Here is a 27,862-nt window from a genome sequence, read left to right on the forward strand (position 1 = left end):
TCTCTCAACCAGGTCTGCCTCCTCCATCTCCCTCCATTTACAGGGTGATACTAATTTCTGAGAGGCCAGCTCCTTAATGGTACCCTATTCCCTATATAGGGCCCTGGTCAAAAGTAGTGCACTATAGGGAATAGGGTGCTATTTGGAATGTAAGGTTTTCTGCAGATGAAAAGACTGATGTGCTTAAGTAGAATTCATATTTTTCATCTGAAGAAATATGAGATGTGCAGTGATTCATATTAAGCCTATTAATTAGGGGATCTGTTCATTATGGAGGAAATAATTTACTAAATGCAAATTACTTCTACTATGAATCTAATGTAGACCAAAAAAATATGTTGAAGACATATTGGTTCAAATCAAATCTAATCAAATTGTATTAGTCACATGCGCCGAAAAAATACAGATAAGAATAAGAGATGAAAGTAACAAGTAATTAAAGAGCAGCAGGCTATATACAGGGGGGTACCGATACAGAGTCAATGTGCGGGGGCACCGGTTATTTGAGGTAGACTTGGCGCTCCGGTTCCGCTTGCCGTGCAGTAGCAGAGAAAACAGTCTATGACTAGGGTGGCTGGAGTCTTTGACAATTTGTAGGGCCTTCCTCTGACACCACCTCTTGAAGAGGTCCTGGATGGCAGGAAGCTTGGCCCCAGTGATGTACTGGGCTGTTCGCACTACCCTCTGTAGTGCCTTGCGGTCGGAGGCTGAGCAGTTGCCATACCAGGCAATGATTCAACCATGCTCTTGAGAGTGCAGCTGTGGAACCTTTTGAGGATCTGAGGACTCATGCCAAATCTTTTCAGTCTCCTAGGTTTTGCCGTGCCCTCTTCACGACTGTCTTGGTGCGCTTGGACCATGTTAGTTTGTTGGTGATGTGGACACCAAGGAACTTGAAGCTCTCAACCTGCTCCACTGCAGCCCTGCCGATGAGAATGGAGAATGGGGGCATGCTCGTTCCTCTTTTTACTGTAGTCCACAATCATCTCCTTTGTCTTGATCACGTTGAGGGAGAGGTTGTTGTCCTGGCATCTCATGGCCAGGTCTCTGACCTCCTCCCTATTGTCGGTGATCAGGCCTACCACTGTTGTGTCATCTGCAAATTTAATGATGGTGTTGGAGTCGTGCCTGGCCGTGCAGTCATGAGTGAACAGACAGCACAGGAGAGGACTGAGCACGAACCCCTGAGGGGCCCCTGTGTTGAGGATCACATCGGCTTTGGAGAGAGTGATCACACAGTCTTTCGGAACTGTCATGCATGTTTCAGTGTTATTTTCCTTGAAGCGAGCATAGAAGTGGTTTAGCTTGTCTGGTAGGCTCGTGTCACTGGGCAGCTCCCGGCTGTCCTTCCCTTTGTAGTCTGTAATGGTTTGCATGCCCTGCCACATCCAACGAGCGTCAGAGCCAGTGTAGTACGATTCGATCTTAGTCCTGTATTGACGCTTTGCCTGTTTGATGGTTCGTCAGAGGGCATAGCGGGATTTCTTATAAGCTTCCGTGTTAGAGTCCCGCTCCTTGAAAGCGGCAGCTCTAGCCTTTAGCTCAGTGCGGATGCTGCCTATAATCCATGACTTTTGTTTGGGGTATGTACGTACAGTCATTGTGGGGACGATGTCATCAATTGACTTATTGATGAAGCCAATGACTAATGTGGTGTACTCCTCAATGCCATTGTTGAAATCCTGGAACATATTCCAGTCTGTGCTAGCAAAACAGTCCTGTAGCTTAGCATCTGCTTCCTCTGACCACTTTTTTATTGATCTAGTCACTGGTGCTAGAATCAGGAGGATAGAATCATGGTCAGATTTTCCAAATGGAGGGCGAGGGAGAGCTTTGTATGCGTCTCTATGTGTAGAGTAAAGGTGGTCCAGAGTTATTTTCCCTCTGGTTGCACATTTAACATGCTGATAAAATGCTGACGTGCTGACGATGAAAAAAACACGAACAATACAAAAACAACAAACGGAACGTGAAAACCTATACAGCCTATCTGGTGAAAACAAACACAGAGACAGGAACAATCACCCATGAAATACCCAAAGAATATGGCTGCCTAAATATGGTTCCCAATCAGAGACAACGATAAACACCTGCCTCTGATTGAGAACCACTCCAGACAGCCATAGACTTTGCTAGATAACCCCACTAAGCCACACACCCAACACCCCACAAAACCCCAAGACAAAACACACCACAATAAACCCATGTCACACCCTGGCCTGACCAAATAAATGAAGACAAACACAATATATTACGACCAGGGCGTGACACTCTGACTCTGGTGGTATGTAAACAGCTACAAAGAATACAGATGAATACTCTCGGTAGGTAGCGTGGTCTACAGCTTATCATGAGATATTCTACCTCTGGCGAGCAATAGCTCAAGACTTCCTTAGATATCGTGTACGAGCTGTTGTTTACAAAAATAAATAGACCGTCGCCCCCTGTCTTACCAGATGCCACTGTTCTATCCTGCCGGTACATCGTATAACCAGCCAGCTGTATGTTGATGATGTCATCATTCAGCTACGACCTCGTGAAGCATAGGATGTTACAGTTTTTAATGTCCCATTGGTAGCTTAATCCTCCGCATAACTTGTCGATTTTATTGTCCAAAGATTGCACGTTTACTAACATAATGGAGGGAAGTGAGGGTATATTCGATGGCCTACGAATTCTCAGAAGGCAGCCCGACCTTCGCCCCCTTTTTCTCCGCCTCCTCTTCACGCAGATCACGGGAATCAGGGCTTGTTTCCGAGGAAGCAGTGTATCTTTCGCGTCGGCCTTGTCAGAGTTGTGAAAGGAAAAGAGGATTCTGCTCGTCCGTGGTAAGAAATCACTGTCCTCATGTCTAGAAGTTATTTTCGGTCATAAGAGATGGTAGCGGCAACATTATGTACAAAATAAGTATAAAAATAAGTTACAAACGCAAAAAAAAAAAAACACAATCGGCTGGGGGTACGTAAAACGTCTGCCATCCTCTCCGGCGCCATCTTGTTCCTTATTCCTTTTAATTTCAGCAAAATAATTATAGAAAGGAGGAATAATAATGATATCGTTCATAGAAATATAAAAAGCATTTAAAGTGTACTGGCAGCATTGTCCTCTGTAGTGGCACTGCTGTAGCTGTCCACTTCAGCACCATGGACAGAAACAGAAAAGCAAAGCCCTGACGAACAGTGGGGTGCTTCATTGAACAGCTTTCATTCTACATAAATGCATCAACTTCATGCTTGCAGTCCTTATCAATGATGATTACAAAATTTGGGATGATCTCTAGTTTTTTGACCAGAATGATGCTTACTTGAATGTATATATACTATTATACAATTCTTCTCCTTTCATCCCCCAACAAAGAGTACAATACTTTTTTATACAGGCCTTAGAAATGATTTTATTCAGGGACAATATCTACATTACTGTCTCAAATCAACTGGAATGCGGCAGCCATGGTTGTTCTTCCCATTTAGGATAATAAGCCCAAGGTTAGGGATGGCTAGATTGAGGAGAAAAGGGCCACTTCTGAAACGTGTGCATCAAAGGACACATTCACTGAGGCTAAACTCATTTAGATCCTCCTATTACCGTCATTATTAACATCAGTGAGTTTTCATCATCAGGAGAGGCTGAGCTGTAAGAATTCAGAGGTCACTCAAATAGCTGCTCTCATCTCATCCCTCCTCCACAGCTCTTCACTGACAAAGAGAAGATTAGGCAGTCTTTGTGTGGTTGCCATGCCCCCTTGTTGCCAAGTGACCCGATCTTCTCCATCCACATAGCATCTGAGTAATTTGAGAAGGCTGGCTGTAATACATTTCAACCAATCCTCTTGTGATTGTAAATTGCATCAAGCTCGCTATTCATTCAATCTGTTTTTTGTTGGAATGTCTTGTTTTTGTGGCACTACAGGTAATGCCATAGTGTATGGCAACACCATTGACGTGTACACCTGTGTGGAGACTCTGTTATGCCTGAATGTCCAAGGCTATCGCATCCACCTGGTCCATCTGCCCACCACGGAGGGCTCCAGCTGCAGCCCCAGATCGTGCTTCAGCAACCCCACAGTGGAAAAGGCCATGAAGAAGGCCTTGGAGAAGAGTGGGGTCCATGTTCACCACAACTGCTTGCTGGCCCAGATGAATGACGGACAGAACCCTGAGCCAATTACCTCCTTGTCCTTCACCAGTGACAGTCAGCCTCTCCGGCTGGAGTGCTCTGTAAGTCCAAATCACCATCTCTGAGAGAAAAGAGGCGCTCTTACTAGGGTGCAGTAGCTTCATACTTGATTCAGTGAATTTGTAACAGGTCTCTAAAATGGAATGTATATCAGAGGTGTTGTGGGCTTCAATAATTTCTGGTCTCTTATTGTCCATTTTAATTGTGGATTTCATAATCGTATGAGCAGAGTAAAATAGTTGGTAGCAGGATCATTTAATGTAGTAAAACTGCCTAACCATCCTTGATTTCTCTGTAGGTCTTTATGGACCTCTCCTCCAAAGGTGTGGACTACGATGCCTTTAAGACCATCAACGACGCCTGTCTGGTGTACGACGGCCGACTGGTCATAGACACCACATTCCATACGAACGACTCCACCATCCGCGCAGCCGGGCCCCTCACCAAGTTCGCCCGGCGCTATCTCGCAGACCAGTGGTCCCACTCCAGCTTCAACTCTAGGGAGATAGGCCAGGAGCTGGCTGCTGCTCTGCTGCCCTTCTTCGACCCCACGCTGGAGCCGGCCGTCAACTCTCCAGCCGACCTGGACCGCCTCATCCCCATCTACACACAAGCCAAGATCCAAGGTCTGCTGCCGTCCAACACAGAAATAGCCAGAGAAATGATCTTCATCCATGTGTTATAGTTAAGCAATAAGGCCTGAGGGGATGTGGAATATGGCCAGTATACCACGGCTAAGGGCTGTTCTTAATGACGACGCAGCGCGGAGTGCATGGATACAGCCTTTAGCCTTGGCATTCGGGGCCCGAATCACCCAGTTTGTAATACTGATTGAGTCATAATTCTAATTATAACTAATTGCCATTTTTTTTCTATCATTGTTGATTTATTCAAAACCCAAAGGTTCGCACCTTGTATGTCCTGTTATCCTGTCTGTTCAGGACAATGTACTCCATCTCACATTTTTATGTAATGCTACATTGTTCCCTAGTAATGGAATCTCTGAGCTACTCGCTTCTTTCTCATTTTACTGTTTGATCATCAAACAACAATGAACCATAACAATGGCCGATTCTGTATTTGTTTAGTCACAGGGTAAACAAGGTCAGGTGAAGAGCTGTGCTCACAAAACAACCACTTATTTTTGTCCGTTTCAAACAAATTGAAAAGCCTTGAACGTTTTTCCTAGTGGTAGAAATACCTTATCACCCGGCATTATTCTACAGCATTGTCTGTTAAACTGTGGTAGTTATCCACACATATACAATTCTGTTCATTTGAACATAAATATAGTACTGTAACTATTTATTGCTCATCAAGTTACCATGTGTTCTTATAATTATTACACTAATTAGGTATTTCAAAGCATCCCACAGTTGGAAACATTATTTTCAGACACTGTAACAAGACATGTCTGTGACTTGGGAGTCATGCCTGGGTTTTCATTGTTTATTGGCATCAGTAGACCCATAAAACCCAGTTCAGCTGTTCTATCTGTACACATGGTTTTTACCAAGGTGGTAGACTGCCAGGAGGATACAGTTATCTCCATGCTACCAAACCAGAGCAAAGACCATCTGCAGTTCACCCTGTAGAGGTAGGTACCATTTTAAATCCTCACTAGAAAGTGCATGGCTTGATTATTTTGTCACATAAGTATGCATTTCTCTTTGTGACTGCTCATTTTGAAAAGCAAGTTCTGAAAAAGATCGAGATTATTTTTCCAAGTTCTCATACAAGTTGTGATGTTAACAACAATACTGAAATCCCTGTCTGATTTGTCCTATTCTCCCCAGGGAAGAGAGATCCTGACTGGCCGCATTGAGACTGGCAACTATTTCCACCTGCACCTGAACCAGTATGGCATGGTGGAGACAATCACCTGTCTGTCACTGAAGCCCTTCCCAGTCTCCAACTACCTGTGTCTCTATGGGAAACATGAGCTGCTGCTCAACCGCCTGTGTTCCCGTTATGATGAAGGGCTGGTTCACGACCTCTACAGGTAGGTAGCTGCTAGGGTGGTTTACATTACAGTACACCACAGAGAGGAGGGAGTGGGGGGATTCAGGTCTCTGGAAAGATACACTAGATGGCCAAAAGCATGTGGACACACCTTCAAATTAGTGGATTCTGCTATTTCAGCCACACCTTCGAGCACACAGCCATGCAATCTCCATAGACAAACATTGGCAGTAGAATGGCCCGTACTGAAGAGCTCAGTGACTTTCAACTTGGCACCGGGATAGGATGCCACCTTTCCAACAAGTCAGTTTGTCAAATTTCTGACCTGCTAGAGCTGCCCCGGTCAACTGTAAGGGCTGTGATTGTGAAGTGGAAATGTCTAGAAGCAACAGCGGCTCAACCGTGAAGTGGTAGGCCACACAAGCTCACAGAACAGGACTGACTAGTGCTGAAGCGCTTCGCGTGTAAAAAATCATCTATCCTCGGTTGCAACACTCTTTGGAAACCATGTCAGCACAATAACTGTTCGTCGGGAGCTTCATGAAATGGGTTTCCATGGCCAAGCAGCCGCACACAAGCCTAAGATTGTCATGCACATTGACAAGCGTTGGCTGGAGTGGTATAAAGCTTGCCAACATTGGACTGTTTCAGCATGATAATGCCCCCGTGCACAAGCGAGGTCCATAAATAAATGGTTAGTCGAGATCGGTGCATAAGAACTTGACTGGCCTGCACAGAGCCCTGAACTCAACCTCATCGAACATCTTTGGGGTGAATTGGAACGCCGACTGCGAGCCAGGCCTAATCGCCCAACATCAGTGCCCAAACTAACTAATACTCTTGTGGCTGAATGGAAGCAAGTCCCTGCAGCATTGTTCCAACATCTAGTGGAAAGCCTTCCCAGAAGAGTGGAGGCTGTTATAGCAGCAAAGGGGGGACCAACTCCATATTAATGCCCATGATTTTGAAACAATGTTTGACGAGCAGGTGTCCACACACTCTTGGCCATGTAATATATAGTTACATTTCAAATGTTTACAGACAATACAAGTATGGTCAAGGAAAAAAGTAAATCAACACACTGTCGTTATGTAAATCTGCATTTTGAGGAGGCAGCTCTCTCAGAAGAAGTATGTCTTCAAGATGCTGTTCCCTGTCAGTGTTTGCAGGTAGGCCAGCGGTTGGAGATTGGTGTTTGAGTGACCTCGTTTCTGATGTTTCAACACGCCATATATAGGAGCCATTGTCCCTGGGTCTAATCTATAAATGCAGGTCCCCAATCTGCTTCTTCTGCTCTGTGGAGAAGCTTAGCCACCCTGCCGTGTTCATAAAGCTGTCTAACACTTACTACATCTGGATTCATTACTGGCCCTTGTCATGGCTCTGAATGAGGCCACTCTCAATGTCATTATTGGAGCTGACTGAACACATCATCAACTGTTAAAATAATGAATTGTCCATGCTGTTGCTGTTCTGTTGGGGGTTCTTAGGCGAATGCACTAAATGTGTGTGCATGTGCGTGCGTGTGTGTGTGTTTGTATGTGTGTGTGTGTGGGGGGGGGGGGTTGGTGTGTTGGTAGTTATTTCAGGGAGAAATGGTGCCTGGCGATATATCATGATCGCTTTGCAGACTTTGAGCAGGAAATGCACCAGATAATGGAATCAACTAAAGTGCAGGTTGGATTTGTCTCATCTTTCTCCATGCACATGTTTGTCTACCGATACTATTTGTAATTGCTATGGTCTTTTTTGAGGGGGGGGGGGTTTAACGAAGGCCTTCTCTCTTTCTCCAGGACCACAATGATGTGTCCATTTCAGAGCTCGTTCAGAGAATGGTAGACGAGAAGCTGGACATTATTGAGGAACCGAACGTGTTTCTCAAGAAGGTGTTTGAAACAAGTGGGGGATTGGCTTCCCTGAAGACCAGCACTCTGAATTACCTAAGGTACAACAGGTACCACCTGACTATGTATGCCCAGCCTGGACTACTGTAACTGCTCCGACATCTTATTTTACCTCAACCCACATTTTAAATGACATATTCATCACAAAGAAATATTCCATTGTTTTTATTTAATTTAAACGTTGTAGAATCATCCAACTGTAGTAAAAACATTGACATTCAATTGAGTTCATTTGAACAGAAAATACAGTAGCCAATGTTTTTAATAAATGTACTTGTGATTTTAGATAGACAAGAATATTAGGCTATGTACACACTTTTACCATGAACAAGAACACTAACTTGTAGTTTTCTTAATTTTATGAGAAGTTAAAGTTGACTGATTTGAGAAAACAGAGAAAACAAAACAATCCTCATTAAGTGTTATAATAAAGTCACAACGAATTGTCAAATTCTGCTTTCTCACATAACAGTTTTTGCTCAAATTCGCATTAAAAGGTCACTTGTAATTGTAACTGCAAATGTTATTGGGTTGACTGATACGACCTAGGCCTAGATGAAAGTGGATTTAGTGAGTGCGAGGAGGGGTTCTATATTCTACAGCTGTATGGTAATGAGGCTCAAATATTCACTGCCTCTCTTTGGGCAGCACACGCCAATGAACAAATAGCCGCACACGCGCCTCAAGGTATGGGATCGTTCAAGCGATTATCAAATAGCTCGGTAAGATAAACGTTAATTGGTACAATATATGAATCTATGAAATGACATGGCTCAATGACACCCAATGAATTGTGTCATCCCCTGGCTATTGAATAATTAGCCATTTTAATGCAAACAATTTCCCAGAGGAAGGCAATTTAAAAAGTGCTTGAATACATGGTATTCTAGCATGACCTATATGCCTATATTATAGGCTTATGCTGTAGGTCATGTTAGAATACCATTTTTTCAAACACTTTTTTAAGATTTTACCTACTGAAAAAGATCTTAAATTATTATTTGCATCATTGTTTGGGCCTTGGATAATTACTTTAATTACAATAATTTCACGTAGCCCTATTTCAGATTAGTTTGAGTAACTTTATAGTTATATACATTTATATGCTTAATAACCGGAGAGGCCTATGCCATTCAAATCTCATATTTGGTGAAATTCTGTCAAAAGAAACAAAAATACTTGGTCAGACATCTGGCATGTGGTTTATCGCACAAATTATTATGGAATGAAATATTGACGCATTAGCCAAACTAGACAAGTCTTCTCGTTCCTCGCCATGGTGGTGGATAGCCTTTAGGCTATATTTTAGAGATGGGATATGACCCTAAAGGAATTGGGTTTGGCTGTTTTTAACGGAGAGATAATCATGGTAGGGCCCGTTTGGAGACGGTCGGCTTTGTTCAAACCACACTGATCACGCACAGCACGCGCCGAAAGTATCTATTGGCCAGATTGCTTTGTTGCACATTTTACCGTGCAATTTCCTTTTCAATCACAAGCGGGATACAGCTTGCAAAAGCGCTGCCATTGTAATGCAAAGCAGGGAACCCTGTTTCATTAATTATGTATGCGTAAAATGACTGATTCATATGTCCAGAGTTCAACTGTCGTATCCAACACATGTCGCTATGGATGCCTTGAAATGTTTCTTTGTTTCTTTTTTTTTCTTTCTCTCCTATAGAAATATTTGCTTGTTTGGGGTTTTTAAATGTGGTGTTTTAAAAGAATAGGCTACAGTTTAAACTTTGTATTGGTTGAACAATTTGTCGATTTTCTTTAGCCTTGAATAAAGCTTAATAATTATGCAATTGAAGCAGATTAAAACATGCAACTCAGCAATGTGTGTGTGTGTGTGTCAGGGAAGGATGCGAAAGCTTGTATTTGTTGTCCCTGCTCCACCTCATCAGAGCGGACCCTGTAAGACATAGGGTTTGGTTTCTTGTTCCTTTTCACTAAAAATCCTCTTGGCATTTTTGCGATGGACGGAACAGATTAAGGCACTGTTGACGCACAGATTATGTTGAAATAAAATCCAGGTTCAGGTTATTATTACAGACACATCGGACACTTTGATTGATTGAAGATAATATTTTGAGTAGGCCAACTAATAAATAACACCAACCCCAACCATCTTTGTCATTGTCCGATAAATCAGGCACCCCTCCCTAATTTTTTATTTTAGATTCTAATGGTTGTTGTGTAGTAATGGACATCTCCTTTTTGGCAGATCTTTGCCCCCCCCCCCCCCCCCCCCCCCCCCCCCCCCCGCCGCATAAAGGAGGGACACAAAGCCGAGGCACGTGTGCATCTCTATGCAAACTCATCAGACCGTAAAAAGAGGACTGTCCCGGCGTGTGCCTTCGATGGGACGAGGTTATGAGGGGGCAATGCGTGCATAGTAATATTTAAATTTAAAAAACTCAGGTACATCTGCTTAGCAAGCTGCAAATCCTCCTTTATTTCCACCCGAAACCAAGCCCTTCTCTCCACCCTCCCAAACCAACTCCGCAAATCCATAGGGATCTTAGTTCCATCTGATTGGTTGGGGATGAGGCAACAAGGGGCGAGAACAATATCATAATTTCCCCTTAAAACGAGTGCAGCTATGTCGTGATGAAAGCATCTCGGGAGGAGAACGAATCAGTAGCAGCCAGGGGAACGGTGAACAATCAAAGTGTCCGATGTGTCTGTAATAATAACCTGAACCTGGATTTTATTTCAACATAATCTGTGCGTCAACAGTGCCTTAATCTGTTCCGTCCATCGCAAAAATGCCAAGAGGATTTTTAGTGAAAAGGAACAAGAAACCAAACCCTATGTCTTACAGGGTCCGCTCTGATGAGGTGGAGCAGGGACAACAAATACAAGCTTTCGCATCCTTCCCTGAGCGCGCAGATGCAGCATCCCTGTTCTGCGAGGCATCAGCAACAGCAGCAGCCCCCGGACAAGATGCTGAACCTGTTCAGTTTGGGAACCCGGAGGCATTGTACCAGGTTCTCTACAGCCCCACCCGGCCCGTCAGTAAAGACCATGAACAGGGTTATTTAGAGAGACATTTCAATCTCGGCTCACCGGTGTCTGCTGAATCCTTTCCCACACCTGCATCGCTTACCACTTTAGATCCCCTCTTTGCCCCTGTGGACCTAAAAATCGGTACTAGTAACTGCAATCGGACCGGGACAACCACGAACCCAAATCTACCCGCTGTCACCGGGAATGGCACCAAAAGACCTTCAAGCGACACCGAGCGTAAAAACAAGCCTCCATCAAAAAAAAACAAAGCTATCAAGAAACTACATTTCGAAGACGAGATGACCACATCACCCGTGCTTGGGCTCAAAATTAAAGAGGCTCCCGTCGACCAAAAACCCAGACCACAACCGGCAGCAGGTGACAAGCCTCTCGGTGAGTTCGTCTGTCAACTGTGCAGAGAAGCATATGGCGACCCCTTCGCGTTGGCCCAGCATAAGTGTTCCAGGATAGTGAGGGTTGAGTACAGATGCCCTGAATGTGATAAGGTTTTCAGCTGCCCGGCAAACCTAGCCTCCCACAGGCGCTGGCACAAACCAAAACCTCAAAATAACGCGTCAATGTCTGGTGCACAACATATTAAATCAGAGAGTGATAAGATGTGCGCGCTCGACAAGGCTGTGTCTGATGAAATAAAGGGCCGGAGTGATAGAGACACACCCAGCCCCGGGCTGTCAGAGTCGGGATCAGTTGGATCAGAGGAGGGTCTCTATGATTGTCATCACTGTGGGAAAAAGTTTAAACGCCAGGCATACCTAAGAAAGCACATCATATCTCAACATGCCACAGCTTCCCACAATACCAGCAGTGAGGTCCACGATGCCTATCCCTTATCCCAAAACGAAGGAAAACCGAGTGACAACACTCCAAGCCACGCACCATTGAATCTGAGTTCCTCAGGGTGCCACCTGTGCCCTGTTTGTGGAGAGGACTTTCCCAACAGAGTCAACCAGGAGAGGCACATCCGTCTCCTCCACTCCTCGCAGGTCTACCCATGCAAATACTGCCCTGCCATGTTCTACAGTTCTCCGGGACTTACACGGCACATCAACAAATGTCATCCCTCAGAAAACAGGCAGGTTATACTCCTTCAGATGCCTGTGCGACCAGCCTGTTAAACTGAAGAGATACCTGTGCCTTTACGTGTGGACGTCATACAGTATGCGTGAAGTTTGTCTCCGTCCTCGACCACTGCATTTAATAATGGGGATTTAAAATCCCGTTTGGAGCTTGAATTATATATTTTTCAGACTCATCTTAGTTTATCTAAAGTACGTAAAGCATTAGACTGTTAACTTTATTTTTCTAGGATCTCTGCACAAGTGCTTTTGCATTAGCTTCTAGACCTAAGAAAGGCATATCCTAGCTGTACTGTTGTCATACAATTGCCTTTTAATTCAAAGGCTGGAAATGTATCTATCACTTTATTAGCTTGTGAATCTGTGGACATTCAATTTTAGCTTTGTCTCTGAACATAATACAATTTGAAAGGTTTGCCCTAGTGTAGCCATCAATGCCTTGGATTAGAGCTCATGTACACACCTGCTGTAAAACTGCCTTAATTTATATGTCGAATAATGATTGTTTTTAATGTCTTATTTATCATTGGCCAGATATTGTATCATTATTGTTATTTTACACGTGTATTGCCAATATACTACACATAAAACCATCATGGTTATTTTCTATTTATTTATTTATTGAATTGATCTTATGTAAATTATGTTTTGTGTGATTTATGTGAGACTTATTCATGTATTTTTTCATGCCATAGCCAAATTATCCTTTTGACTTATTTATTTCAAGTTTACATAGATACCGAGGATGGTGTATAAGTAATCAATCGACCCTGAGCTTATAAAACATTCTCTTAAATGCTCTTAAACGCAATCCTGTTTTTTTGCTCTGATTGTTTTATAACTATTAGCTATATGTCTAAATAATAAAAGCAAAAAAATGTATATTGTTTGACTAACTTGGATCCAAGAAAATTCTGTTTTTTGAGCTTGTAGCTTCAGGATCATGCAGCCACAGTGGTGGTGTTATTATAGTGCATTTCACTATTGTCAGAAAGTAAGTGGACATGGCCAGGTCTTGGCCCTCCATGGTCAGTCAGTGAGGGAGTACAGGGTAGTGCAGGTGTTCAGCAGGTTGAGTTTGTTTTGTCTATCTTCCTAAAAGGCTCCTCCTCAACACATTGACTCTTTGACTCAGGCTATCATCCTCACACCAGAGGCAGCCTGCATTAGGAACATCCCATAGTTCAGCAGCACAGAGCAGACCAACAAGAAGCAGAGATGGCACTACTGCACCAGAGAGTGTTTATTTCTCACTGCATCCAGTGGCTGCTGGGGCGAGGATGGCTCATAATAATGGCTGAAATGGAGTGAATGGAATGGTATCAAGCACATGTTTTGGAAACCATTCCATTCACTCCATTCCAGTTATTATTATTAGCCGTCCTCCCCTCAGCAGCCTCCACTGACTGCATCCCATCTCATAGTGCAGCACAGAGCAGAGTATAGTTGGAGGGAATACTGGTTCCTGTCACTCTAGGGCTCAATTGAAGTCACATACATGTTTAAGACATTTTGTTTGTTGTAATAATCCTTCAGTCCATGCAACTATATTGAGAATCCACATAATATTACGTTTTTAATTACACTGGAGCTGGCTTAGTGACAATGCTGAGTATAATGCTATAAAGTAATGAAGGGATTTTTTTACTACTAAGGGTAAGCTACCATAGCCACCTGGGCTCCACCTGGTTCTCCATGGCAACCAGATCTCTGGAGGAGTAGAAAGATGTGACGGCCGAGCCAGCCACACCCTTACACAGTAACTGCTGCTGGTGGTAGAGGACTGCAAGCTGTCAATTGCACATATTATGCTCACTGTCACTAAGAGCGGCATGGTCAGAAACCCAAGGCATGGCCCTATAAGCTTGTAAATAATCAGAACCCCCCAAAAACTTGTTGAGCTGGATGATAAAAACAGAAAATGAATACAGTAAGAAATTAGTATGGATATACCACTGAAAATGGAAAAGGTTTCTAAACTGGAATGGGTAGATGTATGTGAGTTTGTTGGTGGGCCGCTAGGAATTTTCAATTGACTTTTGCTAATTACAAAAAAAATTGTACCGATGTTACATGGTGGATTTCTGTTTTTAAAAAAGGCACCTAAAGTTCTGAGGTTTAGAGAAAGGAAAGTCGAGGTAAAACATGTTGGATATTCTTGGACTGTATTGGACTTTTATTTTACACGGAAGAGGAAGTGTCCTCAACTGCACTTCACAAACGCTCTGCGGTGACCACAAAATATGTCCTCACTAACCTCAACACATTCCTTCAGTTCCCCTGAACCCCAGACCCCTCTCCTCACATGGTGATGGCCTGGCTAACAGTCCTCATGCACCTCCAGCCCACACCACCACCCACATCACGCTTCCGCACAGCGGGCGGTACCGGTGCCTCAATCTGACACTAACAGGCTCCTGAACAGCATCTATCCCCAAGCCATAAGTCTGATAAATACAGTAGCTAACAGAATGGCTACACAGACTATCTGAGTTTACCGTTGTATTTCATGTTTTGTCTCCATGCACACTCACAGGAATCTACAAACTCATACACACTCACACTCACATACACTCATCGTATACGTATACTCTGTTGATCAAATACCCTGATGCCTAGTCACCTTATCCACATTGCACATTGTAAATATGGTATTGGAACTGATCCTGTATATGTCTTTTAACTTTCTCCTGTTCTTCTTATTTCTTGTTTTTATTTTTCATTTGTTTCCATTCTACCTTGTTATGTTTAGTACTACTTTGATATTCATCACTGTATTGTTGGGTTTGGAGCTTGCAAAAAAGGCATTTTACTGTACTTGTTCATGTGACATTAAAACCTGACACACACACACACCTCCTCTCGGGCGGGTATCCCAGACAGGTGTGCGGCAGACAGGCAGCTGGGGAGCGGGCCAAAGATAAGAGCTTCAGATAGCCTTTCACACCAACAGTACCGACCGCTGCTGCACTACAATGGAGCTGCCTGAGGCAGTCTAGTTCTACACCACAATGAGAAAGAAAAATGTGGGAAAGGGAAATGCATAGCGTTGGCAAATAGGTCCAATCTTTAATAGTGTACCAATCAAATATGACAGCCAATCTGAACTCCATGGAAGGAGAGAGCGGGGAGTATGTGTTAATATGACAGCCAATCTGAACTCCATAGAAGGAGAGATCAGGGAGTATGTGTTAATATGACAGCCAATCTGAACTCCATGGAAGGAGAGATCAGGGAGTATGTGTTAATATGACAGCCATTCTGAACTCCATCAAGGGGAGAGCAGGGAGTCTGTGATAATATGACAGCCAATGACAGCCAATCTGAACTCCATCGAAGGAGAGAGCAGGGAGTATGTGTTAATATGACAGCCAATCTGAACTCCATGGAAGGAGAGAGCGGGGAGTATGTGTTAATATGACAGCCAATGACAGCCAATCTGAACTCCATAGAAGGAGAGATCAGGGAGTATGTGTTAATATAACAGCCAATCTGAACTCCATAGAAGGAGAGATCAGGGAGTATGTGTTAATATGACAGCCAATCTGAACTCCATGGAAGGAGAGATCAGGGAGTATGTGTTAATATGACAGCCAATCTGAACTCCATGGAAGGAGAGAGCAGGGAGTATGTGTTAATATGACAGCCAATCTGATCTCCATGGAAGGAGAGATCAGGGAGTATGTGTTAATATGACAGCCAATCTGAACTCCATGGAAGGAGAGAGCAGGGAGTATGTGTTAATATGACAGCCAATCTGAACTCCATAGAAGGAGAGATCAGGGAGTATGTGTTAATATGACAGCCAATCTGAACTCCATAGAAGGAGAGATCAGGGAGTATGTGTTAATATGACAGCCAATCTGAACTCCATGGAAGGAGAGAGCGGGGAGTATGTGTTAATATGACAGCCAATGACAGCCAATCTGAACTCCATGGAAAGAGAGATCAGGGAGTATGTGTTAATATAACAGCCAATCTGAACTCCATAGAAGGAGAGATCAGGGAGTATGTGTTAATATGACAGCCAATCTGAACTCCATGGAAGGAGAGATCAGGGAGTATGTGTTAATATGACAGCCAATCTGAACTCCATGGAAGGAGAGAGCAGGGAGTCTGTGTTAATATGACAGCCAATCTGAACTCCATGGAAGGAGAGAGCAGGGAGTATGTGTTAATATGACAGCCAATCTGAACTCCATGGAAGGAGAGATCAGGGAGTATGTGTTAATATAACAGTCAATCTGAACTCCATAGAAGGAGAAATCGGGGAGTATGTGTTAATATGACAGCCAATCTGAACTCCATGGAAGGAGAGAGCAGGGAGTATGTGTTAATATGACAGCCAATCTGAACTCCATGGAAGGAGAGAGCAGGGAGTATGTGTTAATATGACAGCCAATCTGAACTCCATGGAAGGAGAGAGCAGGGAGTATGTGTTAATATGACAGCCAATCTGAACTCCATGGAAGGAGAGAGCAGGGAGTATGTGTTAATATGACAGCCAATCTGAACTCCATGGAAGGAGAGATCAGGGAGTATGTGTTAATATGACAGCCAATCTGAACTCCATGGAAGGAGAGATCAGGGAGTATGTGTTAATATGACATCCAATCTGAACTCCATGGAAGGAGAGATCAGGGAGTATGTGTTAATATGACAGCCAATCTGAACTCCATAGAAGGAGAGATCAGGGAGTATGTGTTAATATGACAGCCAATCTGAACTCCATGGAAGGAGAGAGCAGGGAGTATGTGTTAATATGACAGCCAATCTGAACTCCATGGAAGGAGAGATCAGGGAGTATGTTATAATATGACAGAAAGTATACTGTATATACACTACATGACCAAATGTATGCGGACACCTGCATGTCGAACATCTCATTCATGGGCATTAATATGGAGCTGGTCCCCCTTTGCTGCTCTAACAGCCTCCACTCTTCTGGGAAGACTTTCCCACTTGAGCCATTCAGCCACAAGAGCATTAGTAAGGTTGTGCATTAATGTTGGGCAATTAGGCCTGGTTCGCAGTCAGTGTTCCAATTCATCCCAAAGGTGTTCGATGGGGTTGAGGTCAGGGCTCTGTGCAGGTCAGTCAAGTTCTTCCACAACGATCTCAACAAACCATTTCTGTATGGACCTCGATTTGTGCACGGGGGCATTGTCATGCTGAAACAGGAAAGGGCATTACCCAAACTGTTGTTACAAAGTTGGAAGCGCAGAATCATCAAGAATGTCATTGTATGCTGTAGTGTTAAGATTTATCTTCACCGGAAGTAAGGGGCCTACACCAAACTATTAAAAACAGCCCCAGACCATTTTTCCTGCTCCACCAAACTTTACAGTTGGCACTATGCATTCGGGCAGGTAGCGTTCCCCTGGCATCCGCCAAACCCAGATTAGTCCGTCGGACTGCCAGATGAAGAAGTGTGATTCATCACTCCAGAGAACGCATTTCCACTGCTCCAGAGTCCAATAGTGGTGAGCTTAACACCACTCCAGCCGACACTTGGCATTGCACATGGTGATCTTAGGCTTTTGTGCGGCTGCTCAGCCATGGACACCCATTTCATGAAGCTCCAGACAAACAACTCTTATGCTGACATTGCTTCCAGAGTCAGTTTGGAACTCAGCAGTGAGTGTTGCAACCAAGGACAGACGATTTTTACGCAATACTCGCTTCAGCACTTGGCGGTCAGTTCTGTGAGCTTGTGTGGCCTACAACTTTGCGGCTGAGCCATTGTTGCTCCTAGATGTTTCCACCTCACAATAACAGCACTTACAGTTGACCGTGGCAGCTCCAGCAGGGCAGAAATGTTACGAATTGACTTGTTGGAAAGGTGGCATCCTATGACGGTGCCACGTTGAAAGTCACTGAGCTCTTCAGTAAGGCCATTCTTCTGCCAATGTTTGTCTATGGAGATTGCATGGTGGTGTGCTCGATTTTATACACCTGTCAGCAATGGGTGTGGCTAAAATAGCCAAATCCACTCATTTGAAGGGACGTCCACGTTCTTTCATATATATATAGTGTAACTTGGCACTACTGACTCTATAATTAACTAGGAATGGTTCAGTGCCACAGAGCTGATAGTGCAGTCTGGTTGCCATAACATTGTGTGTGTGTTGTCTGTAAGTGTTCATAACAGAGGCTTCCCAGTCAGTATCCCAAGGCAGTTCTACTCTCTGGTCTGGTTCAAAGACACCTTCATTTTATCCTGTGAGCTGACTTGATATCTCATATTAAAGCAACACAGAGTTATTCAATTTGCCTGATGTAATCAGACATTCAGCAGTGTCTAATGCAGTTAACCAGACCTTGGGAGTAGTGTTACGTGGTTGGACGTGTTGTCCTCTGTGTGAGGGTGTACGTGTGCACACACAGATGGTGGAAGTTACACCTGCCCTTTGCTTGTCAGCCACATCCACACCCACAACCCCAATTTCCTCTCTTCTTTTCTATTCACATCCTCCCTCTACTTATCAACTCTGCCATCCATCCATCCGTCCCTCTTTAAAAAAAAGACAAGTCAACAGGCAGTCTTTCAGCTTAGTCCACAGCAGAGTTCAATACAGCCCATGCCTTCTCTTATCTGTACCACTCAGAGACAAAGAAAAAATAAGAAAAGTAAACTCTCCACCCTTGGGTTCACCCCCCCTGAACTCACTCCCCCCAGGCTCTCTCCCCCTGGGCTCTCTTCCCCTGGGCTCTCTTCCCCTGGGCTCTCTTCCCCTGGGGTCTCTCCCCCTGGGCTCTCTCCCCCTGGGCTCTCTTCCCTTGGGCTCTCTTCCCCTGGGGCCTCTCCCCCTGGGCTCTCTTCCCCTGGGCTCTCTTCCCCTGAGCTATCTCCCCCTGGGCTCTCTTCCCCTGGGCTCTCTTCCCCTGGGGTCTCTCCCCCTGGGCTCTCTTCCCCTGGGCTCTCTCCCCCTGGGCTCTCTCCCCCTGAGCTCTCTCCCCCTGGGCTCTCTCCCCCTGGGCTCTCTCCCCCTGAGCTCTCTTCCCTGGCCTCTCTCCCACTGGGCTCTCTCCCACTGGGCTCTCTCCCCCTGGGCTCTCTTCCCCTGGGCTCACTCCCCCTGGGCTCTCTCCCCCTGGGCTCTCTCCCCCTGGGCTCTCTCCCCCTGGGCTCTCTTCCCTGGGCTCACTCCCCCTGGGCTCTCTCCCACTGGGCTCTCTCCCACTGGGCTCACTCCCCCTGGGCTCTCTCCCCCTGGGCTCTCTCCCCCTGGGCTCTCTCCCCCTGGGCTCACTCCCCCTGGGCTCTCTCCCCCTGGGCTCTCTCCTCCTGGGCTCACTCCTCCTGGGCTCACTCCTCCTGGGCTCACTCCCCCTGGGCTCTCTCCCCCTGGGCTCACTCCCCCTGGGCTCTCTCCCACTGGGCTCTCTCCCCCTGAGCTCTCTCCCCCTGGGCTCTCTCCCCTGAGCTCTCTCCTCCTGGGCTCTCTCCTCCTGGGCTCTCTCCTCCTGGGCTCACTCCCCCTGGGCTCTCTCCCCCTGGGCTCACTCCCCCTGGGCTCTCTCCCACTGGGCTCTCTCCCCCTGAGCTCTCTCCCCCTGGGCTCTCTCCCCCTGAGCTCACTCCTCCTGGGCTCTCTCCTCCTGGGCTCTCTCCTCCTGGGCTCTCCCCCTGGGCTCTCTCCCCCTGGGCTCACTCCCCCTGGGCTCTCTCCCACTGGGCTCTCTCCCCCTGAGCTCTCTCCCCTGGGCTCTCTCCCCCTGAGCTCACTCCTCCTGGGCTCTCTCCCCCTGAGCTCTCTCCCCCTGGGCTCTCTCCTCCTGGGCTCTCTCCTCCTGGGCTCTCTCCTCCTGGGCTCTCTCCTCCTGGGCTCTCTCCTCCTGGGCTCTCTCCCCTGGGCTCTCTCCTCCTGGGCTCTCTCCTCCTGGGCTCACTCCCCCTGGGCTCTCTCCCACTGGGCTCTCTCCTCCTGGGCTCTCTCCTCCTGGGCTCTCTCCTCCTGGGCTCACTCCCCCTGAGCTCACTCCTCCTGGGCTCTCTCCTCCTGAGCTCTCTCCTCCTGGGCTCTCTCCCCCTGGGCTCTCTCCCCCTGGGCTCTCTTCCCCTGGGCTCTCTCCTCCTGGGCTCTCTCCCCCTGGGCTCTCTCCCCCTGGGCTCTCTCCTCCTGGGCTCTCTCCCCCTGGGCTCTCTCCCACTGGGCTCTCTCCTCCTGAGCTCTCTCCTCCTGGGCTCTCTCCTCCTGGGCTCTCTCCTCCTGGGCTCTCTCCCCCTGGGCTCTCTCCCCCTGTTCTCACTCCCCCTGGGCTCTCTCCTCCTGGGCTCTCTCCTCCTGGGCTCTCTCCTCCTGAGCTCTCTCCTCCTGGGCTCTCTCCTCCTGGGCTCACTCCCCCTGGGCTCTCTCCCACTGAGCTCACTCCTCCTGGGCTCACTCCTCCTGGGCTCTCTCCTCCTGGGCTCACTCCCCCTGGGCTCTCTCCCCCTGTTCTCACTCCCCCTGGGCTCTCTCCCCCTGTTCTCACTCCCCCTGGGCTCTCTCCCCCTGAGCTCACTCCTCCTGGGCTCACTCCCCCTGGGCTCTCTCCCCCTGAGCTCACTCCCCCTGGGCTCTCTCCCCCTGTTCTCACTCCCCCTGGGCTCTCTCCCCCTGGGCTCTCTCCCCCTGGGCTCTCTCCCCCTGGGCTCACTCCCCCTGGGCTCACTCCTCCTGGGCTCACTCCTCCTGGGCTCACTCCTCCTGGGCTCTCTCCCCCTGAGCTCACTCCCCCTGGGCTCTCTCCCCCTGGGCTCTCTTCCCCTGGGCTCTCTCCTCCTGGGCTCTCTCCCCCTGGGCTCTCTCCCCCTGGGCTCTCTCCTCCTGGGCTCTCTCCCCCTGGGCTCTCTCCCACTGGGCTCACTCCTCCTGGGCTCTCTCCTCCTGAGCTCTCTCCTCCTGGGCTCTCTCCTCCTGGGCTCTCTCCTCCTGGGCTCTCTCCTCCTGAGCTCTCTCCTCCTGGGCTCTCTCCTCCTGGGCTCTCTCCCCCTGGGCTCTCTCCTCCTGGGCTCTCTCCTCCTGGGCTCTCTCCTCCTGGGCTCTCTCCTCCTGGGCTCACTCCCCCTGGGCTCTCTCCCACTGAGCTCACTCCTCCTGGGCTCACTCCTCCTGGGCTCTCTCCTCCTGGGCTCACTCCCCCTGGGCTCTCTCCCCCTGTTCTCACTCCCCCTGGGCTCTCTCCCCCTGTTCTCACTCCCCCTGGGCTCTCTCCCCCTGAGCTCACTCCTCCTGGGCTCACTCCCTCTGGGCTCTCTCCCCCTGAGCTCACTCCCCCTGGGCTCTCTCCCCCTGTTCTCACTCCCCCTGGGCTCTCTCCCCCTGAGCTCACTCCTCCTGGGCTCACTCCTCCTGGGCTCTCTCCCCCTGAGCTCACTCCTCCTTGGCTCACTCCCCCTGGGCTCTCTCCCCTGGGCTCACTCCCCCTGGGCTCACTCCTCCTGGGCTCACTCCTCCTTGGCTCACTCCCCCTGGGCTCTCTTCCCTGGGCTCACTCCCCCTGGGCTCACTCCTCCTGGGCTCACTCCCCCTGGGCTCACTCCCCCTGGGCTCTCTTCCCTGGGCTCACTCCCCCTGAGCTCACTCCCCCTGGGCTCTCTCCCCCTGGGCTCTCTCCCCCTGTTCTCACTCCCCCTGGGCTCACTCCCCCTGGGCTCACTCCTCCTGGGCTCACTCCTCCTGGGCTCTCTCCCCCTGAGCTCACTCCTCCTGGGCTCTCTCCCCCTGAGCTCTCTCCCCCTGAGCTCTCTCCCCCTGAGCTCACTCCTCCTGGGCTCACTCCCCCTGGGCTCACTCCTCCTGAGCTCTCTCCTCCTGGGCTCTCTCCTCCTGGGCTCTCTCCTCCTGGGCTCTCTCCCCCTGGGCTCTCTCCCCCTGGGCTCTCTCCCCCTGAGCTCACTCCCCCTGGGCTCTCTCCCCCTGGGCTCACTCCTCCTGGGCTCACTCCTCCTGGGCTCACTCCCCCTGGGCTCTCTCCCCCTGGGCTCACTCCTCCTGGGCTCACTCCTCCTGGGCTCACTCCCCCTGGGCTCACTCCCCCTGGGCTCACTCCTCCTGAGCTCTCTCCTCCTGGGCTCTCTCCTCCTGGGCTCTCTCCTCCTGGGCTCTCTCCTCCTGGGCTCACTCCTCCTGGGCTCTCTCCCCCTGGGCTCTCTCCCCCTGAGCTCACTCCCCCTGGGCTCTCTCCCCCTGGGCTCTCTCCTCCTGGGCTCACTCCTCCTGGGCTCACTCCTCCTGGGCTCTCTCCCCCTGGGCTCTCTCCTCCTGGGCTCACTCCTCCTGGGCTCACTCCTCCTGGGCTCTCTCCCCCTGGCCTGCACATGGCAAGACAAACAAGCCTCCAGGAATTTTCCATTGTGGCAGGTGTTGGTGCCAGGGCCAGACAACCATGAAGAGTCAACAAGGATGGATGCTGGAATAAAAGCAGAGGAAGAAACCACCACGCAGTGAAACATTGTTCTGAGTACAACAGTGCAGTTTCTTTGAAGCTGGTATTTAGTGTGTCACTAACAGCCTGCAGCATGTTCTGACCCTGCTAAGCACCAGCACCTCGTAGAATATTGGTTGAAGAATATTGTGGCATTCCAGCACCTACATATAAACGGTTCCAGCACACAAAATGAGTACCAACACCTATTTCAGTTCACTTCAAGGACCGTATCTATGCCCATCTCCCTTCTCCCCTTCTCCAGCCGAGCTAAAGATCCCTGACACATCTCTAGGGTGTTGGAGTCTTGCAGATGGCTACTGATCCTATGCAACATACAGGATACAGGTGCCTCTGATATCCATATCTCTCTGTGATTAGCACGCTCAACACTCTAAGCTCTAATCACTCGGTTGACCTGACTGAAAGTCAAAGGCTAATTATTTCAACCAACAGACCAAAGAAGAGACAATTATGTGTCAAGAACCTAATGACAAGAAATGCCTCCAGGACATTTCAGTGACATCACTCCACCATTATGCGATTTTAATGTATCTAGTTAATGTAATCAACACATAGCATTTTAGGAACATTTATACATACTCTTATTTTTTTTACATTTGCATAAATGTAGAAACTGTGACATTCTCCTTCAACCTCCATTCACTACAGATATGAACCCTCCGTTCACAACAGATATGAACCCTCCGTTCACAACAGATATGAACCCTCCGTTCACAACAGATATGAACCCTCCGTTCACAACAGATATGAACCCTCCGTTTACTACAGATATGAACCCTCCGTTCACAACAGATATGAACCCTCCGTTCACTACAGATATGAACCCTCCGTTCACTACAGATATGAACGCTCCGTTCACAACAGATATGAACGCTCCGTTCACAACAGATATGAACCCTCCGTTTACTACAGATATGAACCCTCCGTTCACAACAGATATGAACGCTCCGTTCACAACAGATATGAACCCTCCGTTCACTACAGATATGAACCCTCCGTTCACAACAGATATGAACGCTCCGTTCACAACAGATATGAACGCTCCGTTCACAACAGATATGAACCCTCCGTTCACTACAGATATGAACCCTCCGTTCACTACAGATATGAACCCTCCGTTCACAACAGGCTACGTGTTAACAGCTGGCCTGTTCAGAGAGAGCCATGGTCTAAAGCTGGCTCATGTCTATTTGGTGATTCTTGAAAACACTGCAACACGTTTATCTGTTGTGTTCTTCCAACCAGAAGGCTTTTGTGTAGGGTACAGCTGATTCCAACCACAGCCCACACAAAAGTCCCTGGACCTCCCCCAGACATGCCTCTAATGCTGCCCCTCACAATACCCAGGCCCTAATGCTTGTAAATCTACTATTCACACATCCAGGGGCCAAGATAATAACAAACTGTTCAGAATTAATTTTCAAGAGAGCCCTCTCACATTAGAACCTAATTATGTTGAAGACATGTTCCTGCTTTATAGACAGATGAGGGAGACCAATCCTCCATTTTGGATCAATGCAGGGAAATGTTTATTCTTGGACTAATAGAAGGCTGGGTAGTAGCCATCAAGTCAGAAAAAAGAAAGAAAAGAAATCTCACAAAAGTAGTTCACTAGGCCTTTGCTAGTCCTGTATTAGAGGACCAATATATCTGCAAAAAAAACTTGAAATAATCTCTGCTCATACAGGAGTAATAAAGGCCTAGTCCACAAATGTATTTATTTTTAAATAAAGTTGTATTTGATTCCAATTTATCATGGGATGCTGCACCCTCAGCATCCCTACAGTTATACGCACACGCGCACGCACACGCACGCGCACATGCACACACACACGCACACACACACACACACGTGCACACACACACACACACACACACACACACACAACTTTGCAGATTACAACTGAATACTAGAGGTTTTTGGTAACCCCTCGTTCTCTCCCTCTGTCCCTGTGCTATTTAGTATTCCAGTTCATGAAAGGCTGATAGAGGTTAGAACAGGGTTTCTCAATGCCTCTCCAGGAAGCAGCGGCATAATCATGCAGATGTCCCTGGCTCCCCTTGGTTCTAGCCGGTCTGCTGGTCTGGCCGGCCCTCTGCTCTGTGAGCCTGTGAAGACGATCCACTGACACACACACACACACATTAATACGCACTCAAGCACAAACACGCTCTCAGGCACACACACGCACGCACACACACACACACAGCACACACTCATATACAAACAGTACACACTCATACACACACACACAATTACAGAACACAGTTATACAGTACCCACATATACGTACACACACACAGACAAAGCACATGCATACAGAACACAGTTATACAGTACCCACATATACTTACACACACAGACAAGGCACATACATACAGAACACAGTTAAACAGTACCCGCATATACGTACACACACACAGACAAGGCACATACATACAGAATACAGTTATACAGTACCCACATATACATACACACACACAGACAAGGCACATACATACAGAACACAGTTATACAGTACCCACATATACGTACACACAGACAAGGCACATACATACAGAACACAGTTATACAGTACCCACATATACGTACACACACACAGACAAAGCACATGCATACAAACACCTACCGATACAAACATTTCAAATCATATGACAAAGCACCCAACAGTACCAATACTGATGTTATTATTGGTTGATTGAATCTGTGCAAATTCAATAACTCAATAACATTTAATAGCGTTCATGGCTTTGATGTCAGTTTTTTGGTCATGTGATGTGAGTGTACATGGGGACGGACAATGTCCAATGTCAGGATACCCTTACAAAGAATCACATCAAAGAATCACATTTTAAACTTTTATCATGTATCTATATATATTTGTTCACATGTGAAAAACATCATGTGAAATGTCACACTTGTCCAATAACCACGTGTCTGACACGTGAAAATTTCACATGGAAAAATAACTATAATATATAATGTTTTCACGAGTCAGACACGTGGTTATTGGACAAGTGTGACATTTCACATGATTTATTTTGTATGTGAACAAATTATGTGAAAAATAGACACGTGAGTTTCACATGGATTTCTCACATGACTCAGACACTTGGATTCCCAACATTTCTCCAATGGGAGAAGCCGATTTCTTGACCATTAAGCCAAGAGGACCAACGCTAACTTTGAAGTCCCAGGCAGGGCTCCCTCATCACGTGACCAAGAGCAACCATGGCCGACTCATGTCGACTACACTTTCACATGTGCATTTTCACATTTTAATGTACATTTTAACTAGGGCTGTCAAACGATTTCAACATTTTATTGAGTTTATCAAAGGATAAATCCCTAATCACTAATCACTAATCACAATTAATCACAAATTCAGAATTCGCTCTTATTGAACTGTAATCTAAGATTATTAATATAAAATGCATTACAAGAATATTGGCATCTTGATTTTGACCAAAGTAATGATTAGCTAAATCTAACACACTTTTTTAAAACTCAATGTCAACTTATTTTGACATTGCATTGTTGTTTTTACCTGTATAGATTATGTATTTAGAGTGTTTTGAACAAAACGAAATGTACTTTCCGACAGTGTTTTAAAAAATTGCACTAAAATTACAAAAACTGAACTTGAGCTAGCTGATTTACTCCGTTCATTTTAACATGTTAAACAGGACAAATAATGAGACACTGAAAGGCAGCAGTAACCTTCCGTATGGATGGTTCCGGAATAAAAGATATATCATTTTTTTAACACAGTTGACTTATTATACTCATGTAGGCTAAGTTACCTTTTTACAGATGGCATCACCGAATTTGAAATTCCATATGTAACATGTTAACACCACATTTCACATGTGAGGAGAATAACACTATTTCACCACCACATGTGGATTTGATATTTGATACCACCACATGTGTGATTGTTTTTTACATGTGAAAATGCAATTCCATACTTGAAAGTTAGATTTTCATATGTGGAGTTTTCTTACATGTGAAATTGCAAATTAGATTTTCAAGTGATTGATTTTCACATTAACTTGCAATTCCACATGTGAACGTAAGATTTTCACATGAGAACTTAGTTCACATGTGAAACTGCATATCCAATTTTCACATGTGAAAGTTTTTAACATGTGAAACCTCAAATTTCACTTGTGCAACTGTAAGGCGAAGGTGAGGTGAAAACATGTTATTATTTTCACATGTGGAAAGGTGGTGTTAACATGTTAACTATACATTTAATGCATGTGAAAATATGGTTTAAGCTCAACATGCGAAAACAGCTATTTAACATGTGAAAATGCGATTTGTACATGTGTTTTTTTAATGTAAGGGTGCAGACATCAGTGTGGAATGGACTAGACCAGAGCAGAACAAAGACCATTATGTGCACCAAATGTTACCCTATTCCCTATTTAGTGCCCTAGTTTTGACCAAGCCCTGATCAAAAGTTGTGCACTACATAACGAATAGGGTGCCATTTGGGAGGTAGCCGATGGAGGGTACGATGATGTTATGCACAGAGCCAGACGGACAGGGGGACGGGCATGTACACCACAAGGAGACCAGCTGGGCATCATGCCACCTCATGCCGCTGGCTGACACCATACCCAGTTCAGCCAAGAGTCAAATTACTACTCTCTATAAACTGTAAATAAATGCATTAGTTAATTTAATTATTTTTATATTGTTGAGGATGTTTGTGTTTCAAATTTGCTATCTTGAAAAAAATATGCAATACATTTATTGTTTTGATTGGACTAAATAGATGAAGAACACAGTCAGACCTAGTAAAGTTTAGTATTCACATGCCTAGACTTGGTCCACATGTTGTTGTGTTACAGCTTACATTTAAAATGGATTCAATTGAGATGTTGTGTTACTAGCCTACACACAATACCCCATAATGTCAAAGTGGAATTATGTTCTTAGAAATTTTTACAAATTAATAAAAAATGAAAAGCTGAAATGTCTTGAGTCATTAAGCATTCAACCCCTATTTCAAGCATAAGTTCAGGAGTAAACAGTTGGTTACCTGTCACATAATAAGCTGCAGGGACTCACTCCGTGTGCAATAATTATGTTTAACATGATTTTTCAATACCTCATCTCTGTACCCCATACACAATTATCTGTATGGTCCCTCAGTCTGTTTCAGCATGCGTTCCAACAGACACTGGGAGACAAATTCACATTTCAGCAGGACAATAACCTAAAACACAGGGTCAAATACACACTGGTGTTGCTTACCAAGACGA

At 46.3% G+C, this 27,862-nt stretch overlaps 2 protein-coding genes across 5 annotated transcripts in view; both read left to right on the plus strand.

Annotated features, from left to right (window-relative positions):
- cfap61 (cilia and flagella associated protein 61) overlaps positions 1-8,493 on the plus strand; it is a 34,628-nt gene extending 26,135 nt beyond the window's left edge. For 3 of the 4 annotated variants that reach the window (XM_064925514.1, XM_064925513.1, XM_064925515.1), the window contains exons 21-26: positions 3,910-4,217; positions 4,475-4,802; positions 5,694-5,773; positions 5,973-6,178; positions 7,719-7,815; positions 7,932-8,493. In XM_064925514.1, coding sequence (XP_064781586.1) covers positions 3,910-4,217; positions 4,475-4,802; positions 5,694-5,773; positions 5,973-6,178; positions 7,719-7,815; positions 7,932-8,132 — 1,220 coding nt within the window. In that variant the 3' untranslated portion in view covers positions 8,133-8,493. The remainder of the gene's footprint in view (positions 1-3,909; positions 4,218-4,474; positions 4,803-5,693; positions 5,774-5,972; positions 6,179-7,718; positions 7,816-7,931) is intronic. The other variant, XM_064925516.1, reaches the window with a different exon arrangement.
- Positions 8,494-10,370: 1,877 nt separating this feature from the next.
- LOC135506094 (insulinoma-associated protein 1a-like) lies at positions 10,371-13,047 on the plus strand. Its single transcript, XM_064925518.1, has one exon. The coding sequence runs from the start codon at positions 10,814-10,816 to the stop codon at positions 12,188-12,190; it is 1,377 nt and encodes a 458-aa protein (XP_064781590.1). The 5' UTR covers positions 10,371-10,813; the 3' UTR covers positions 12,191-13,047.
- The last annotated feature ends 14,815 nt before the right edge of the window (positions 13,048-27,862 follow it).

Source organism: Oncorhynchus masou, chromosome 19 (assembly GCF_036934945.1).
Source record: "Oncorhynchus masou masou isolate Uvic2021 chromosome 19, UVic_Omas_1.1, whole genome shotgun sequence".
NCBI lineage: Eukaryota > Metazoa > Chordata > Actinopteri > Salmoniformes > Salmonidae > Oncorhynchus > Oncorhynchus masou.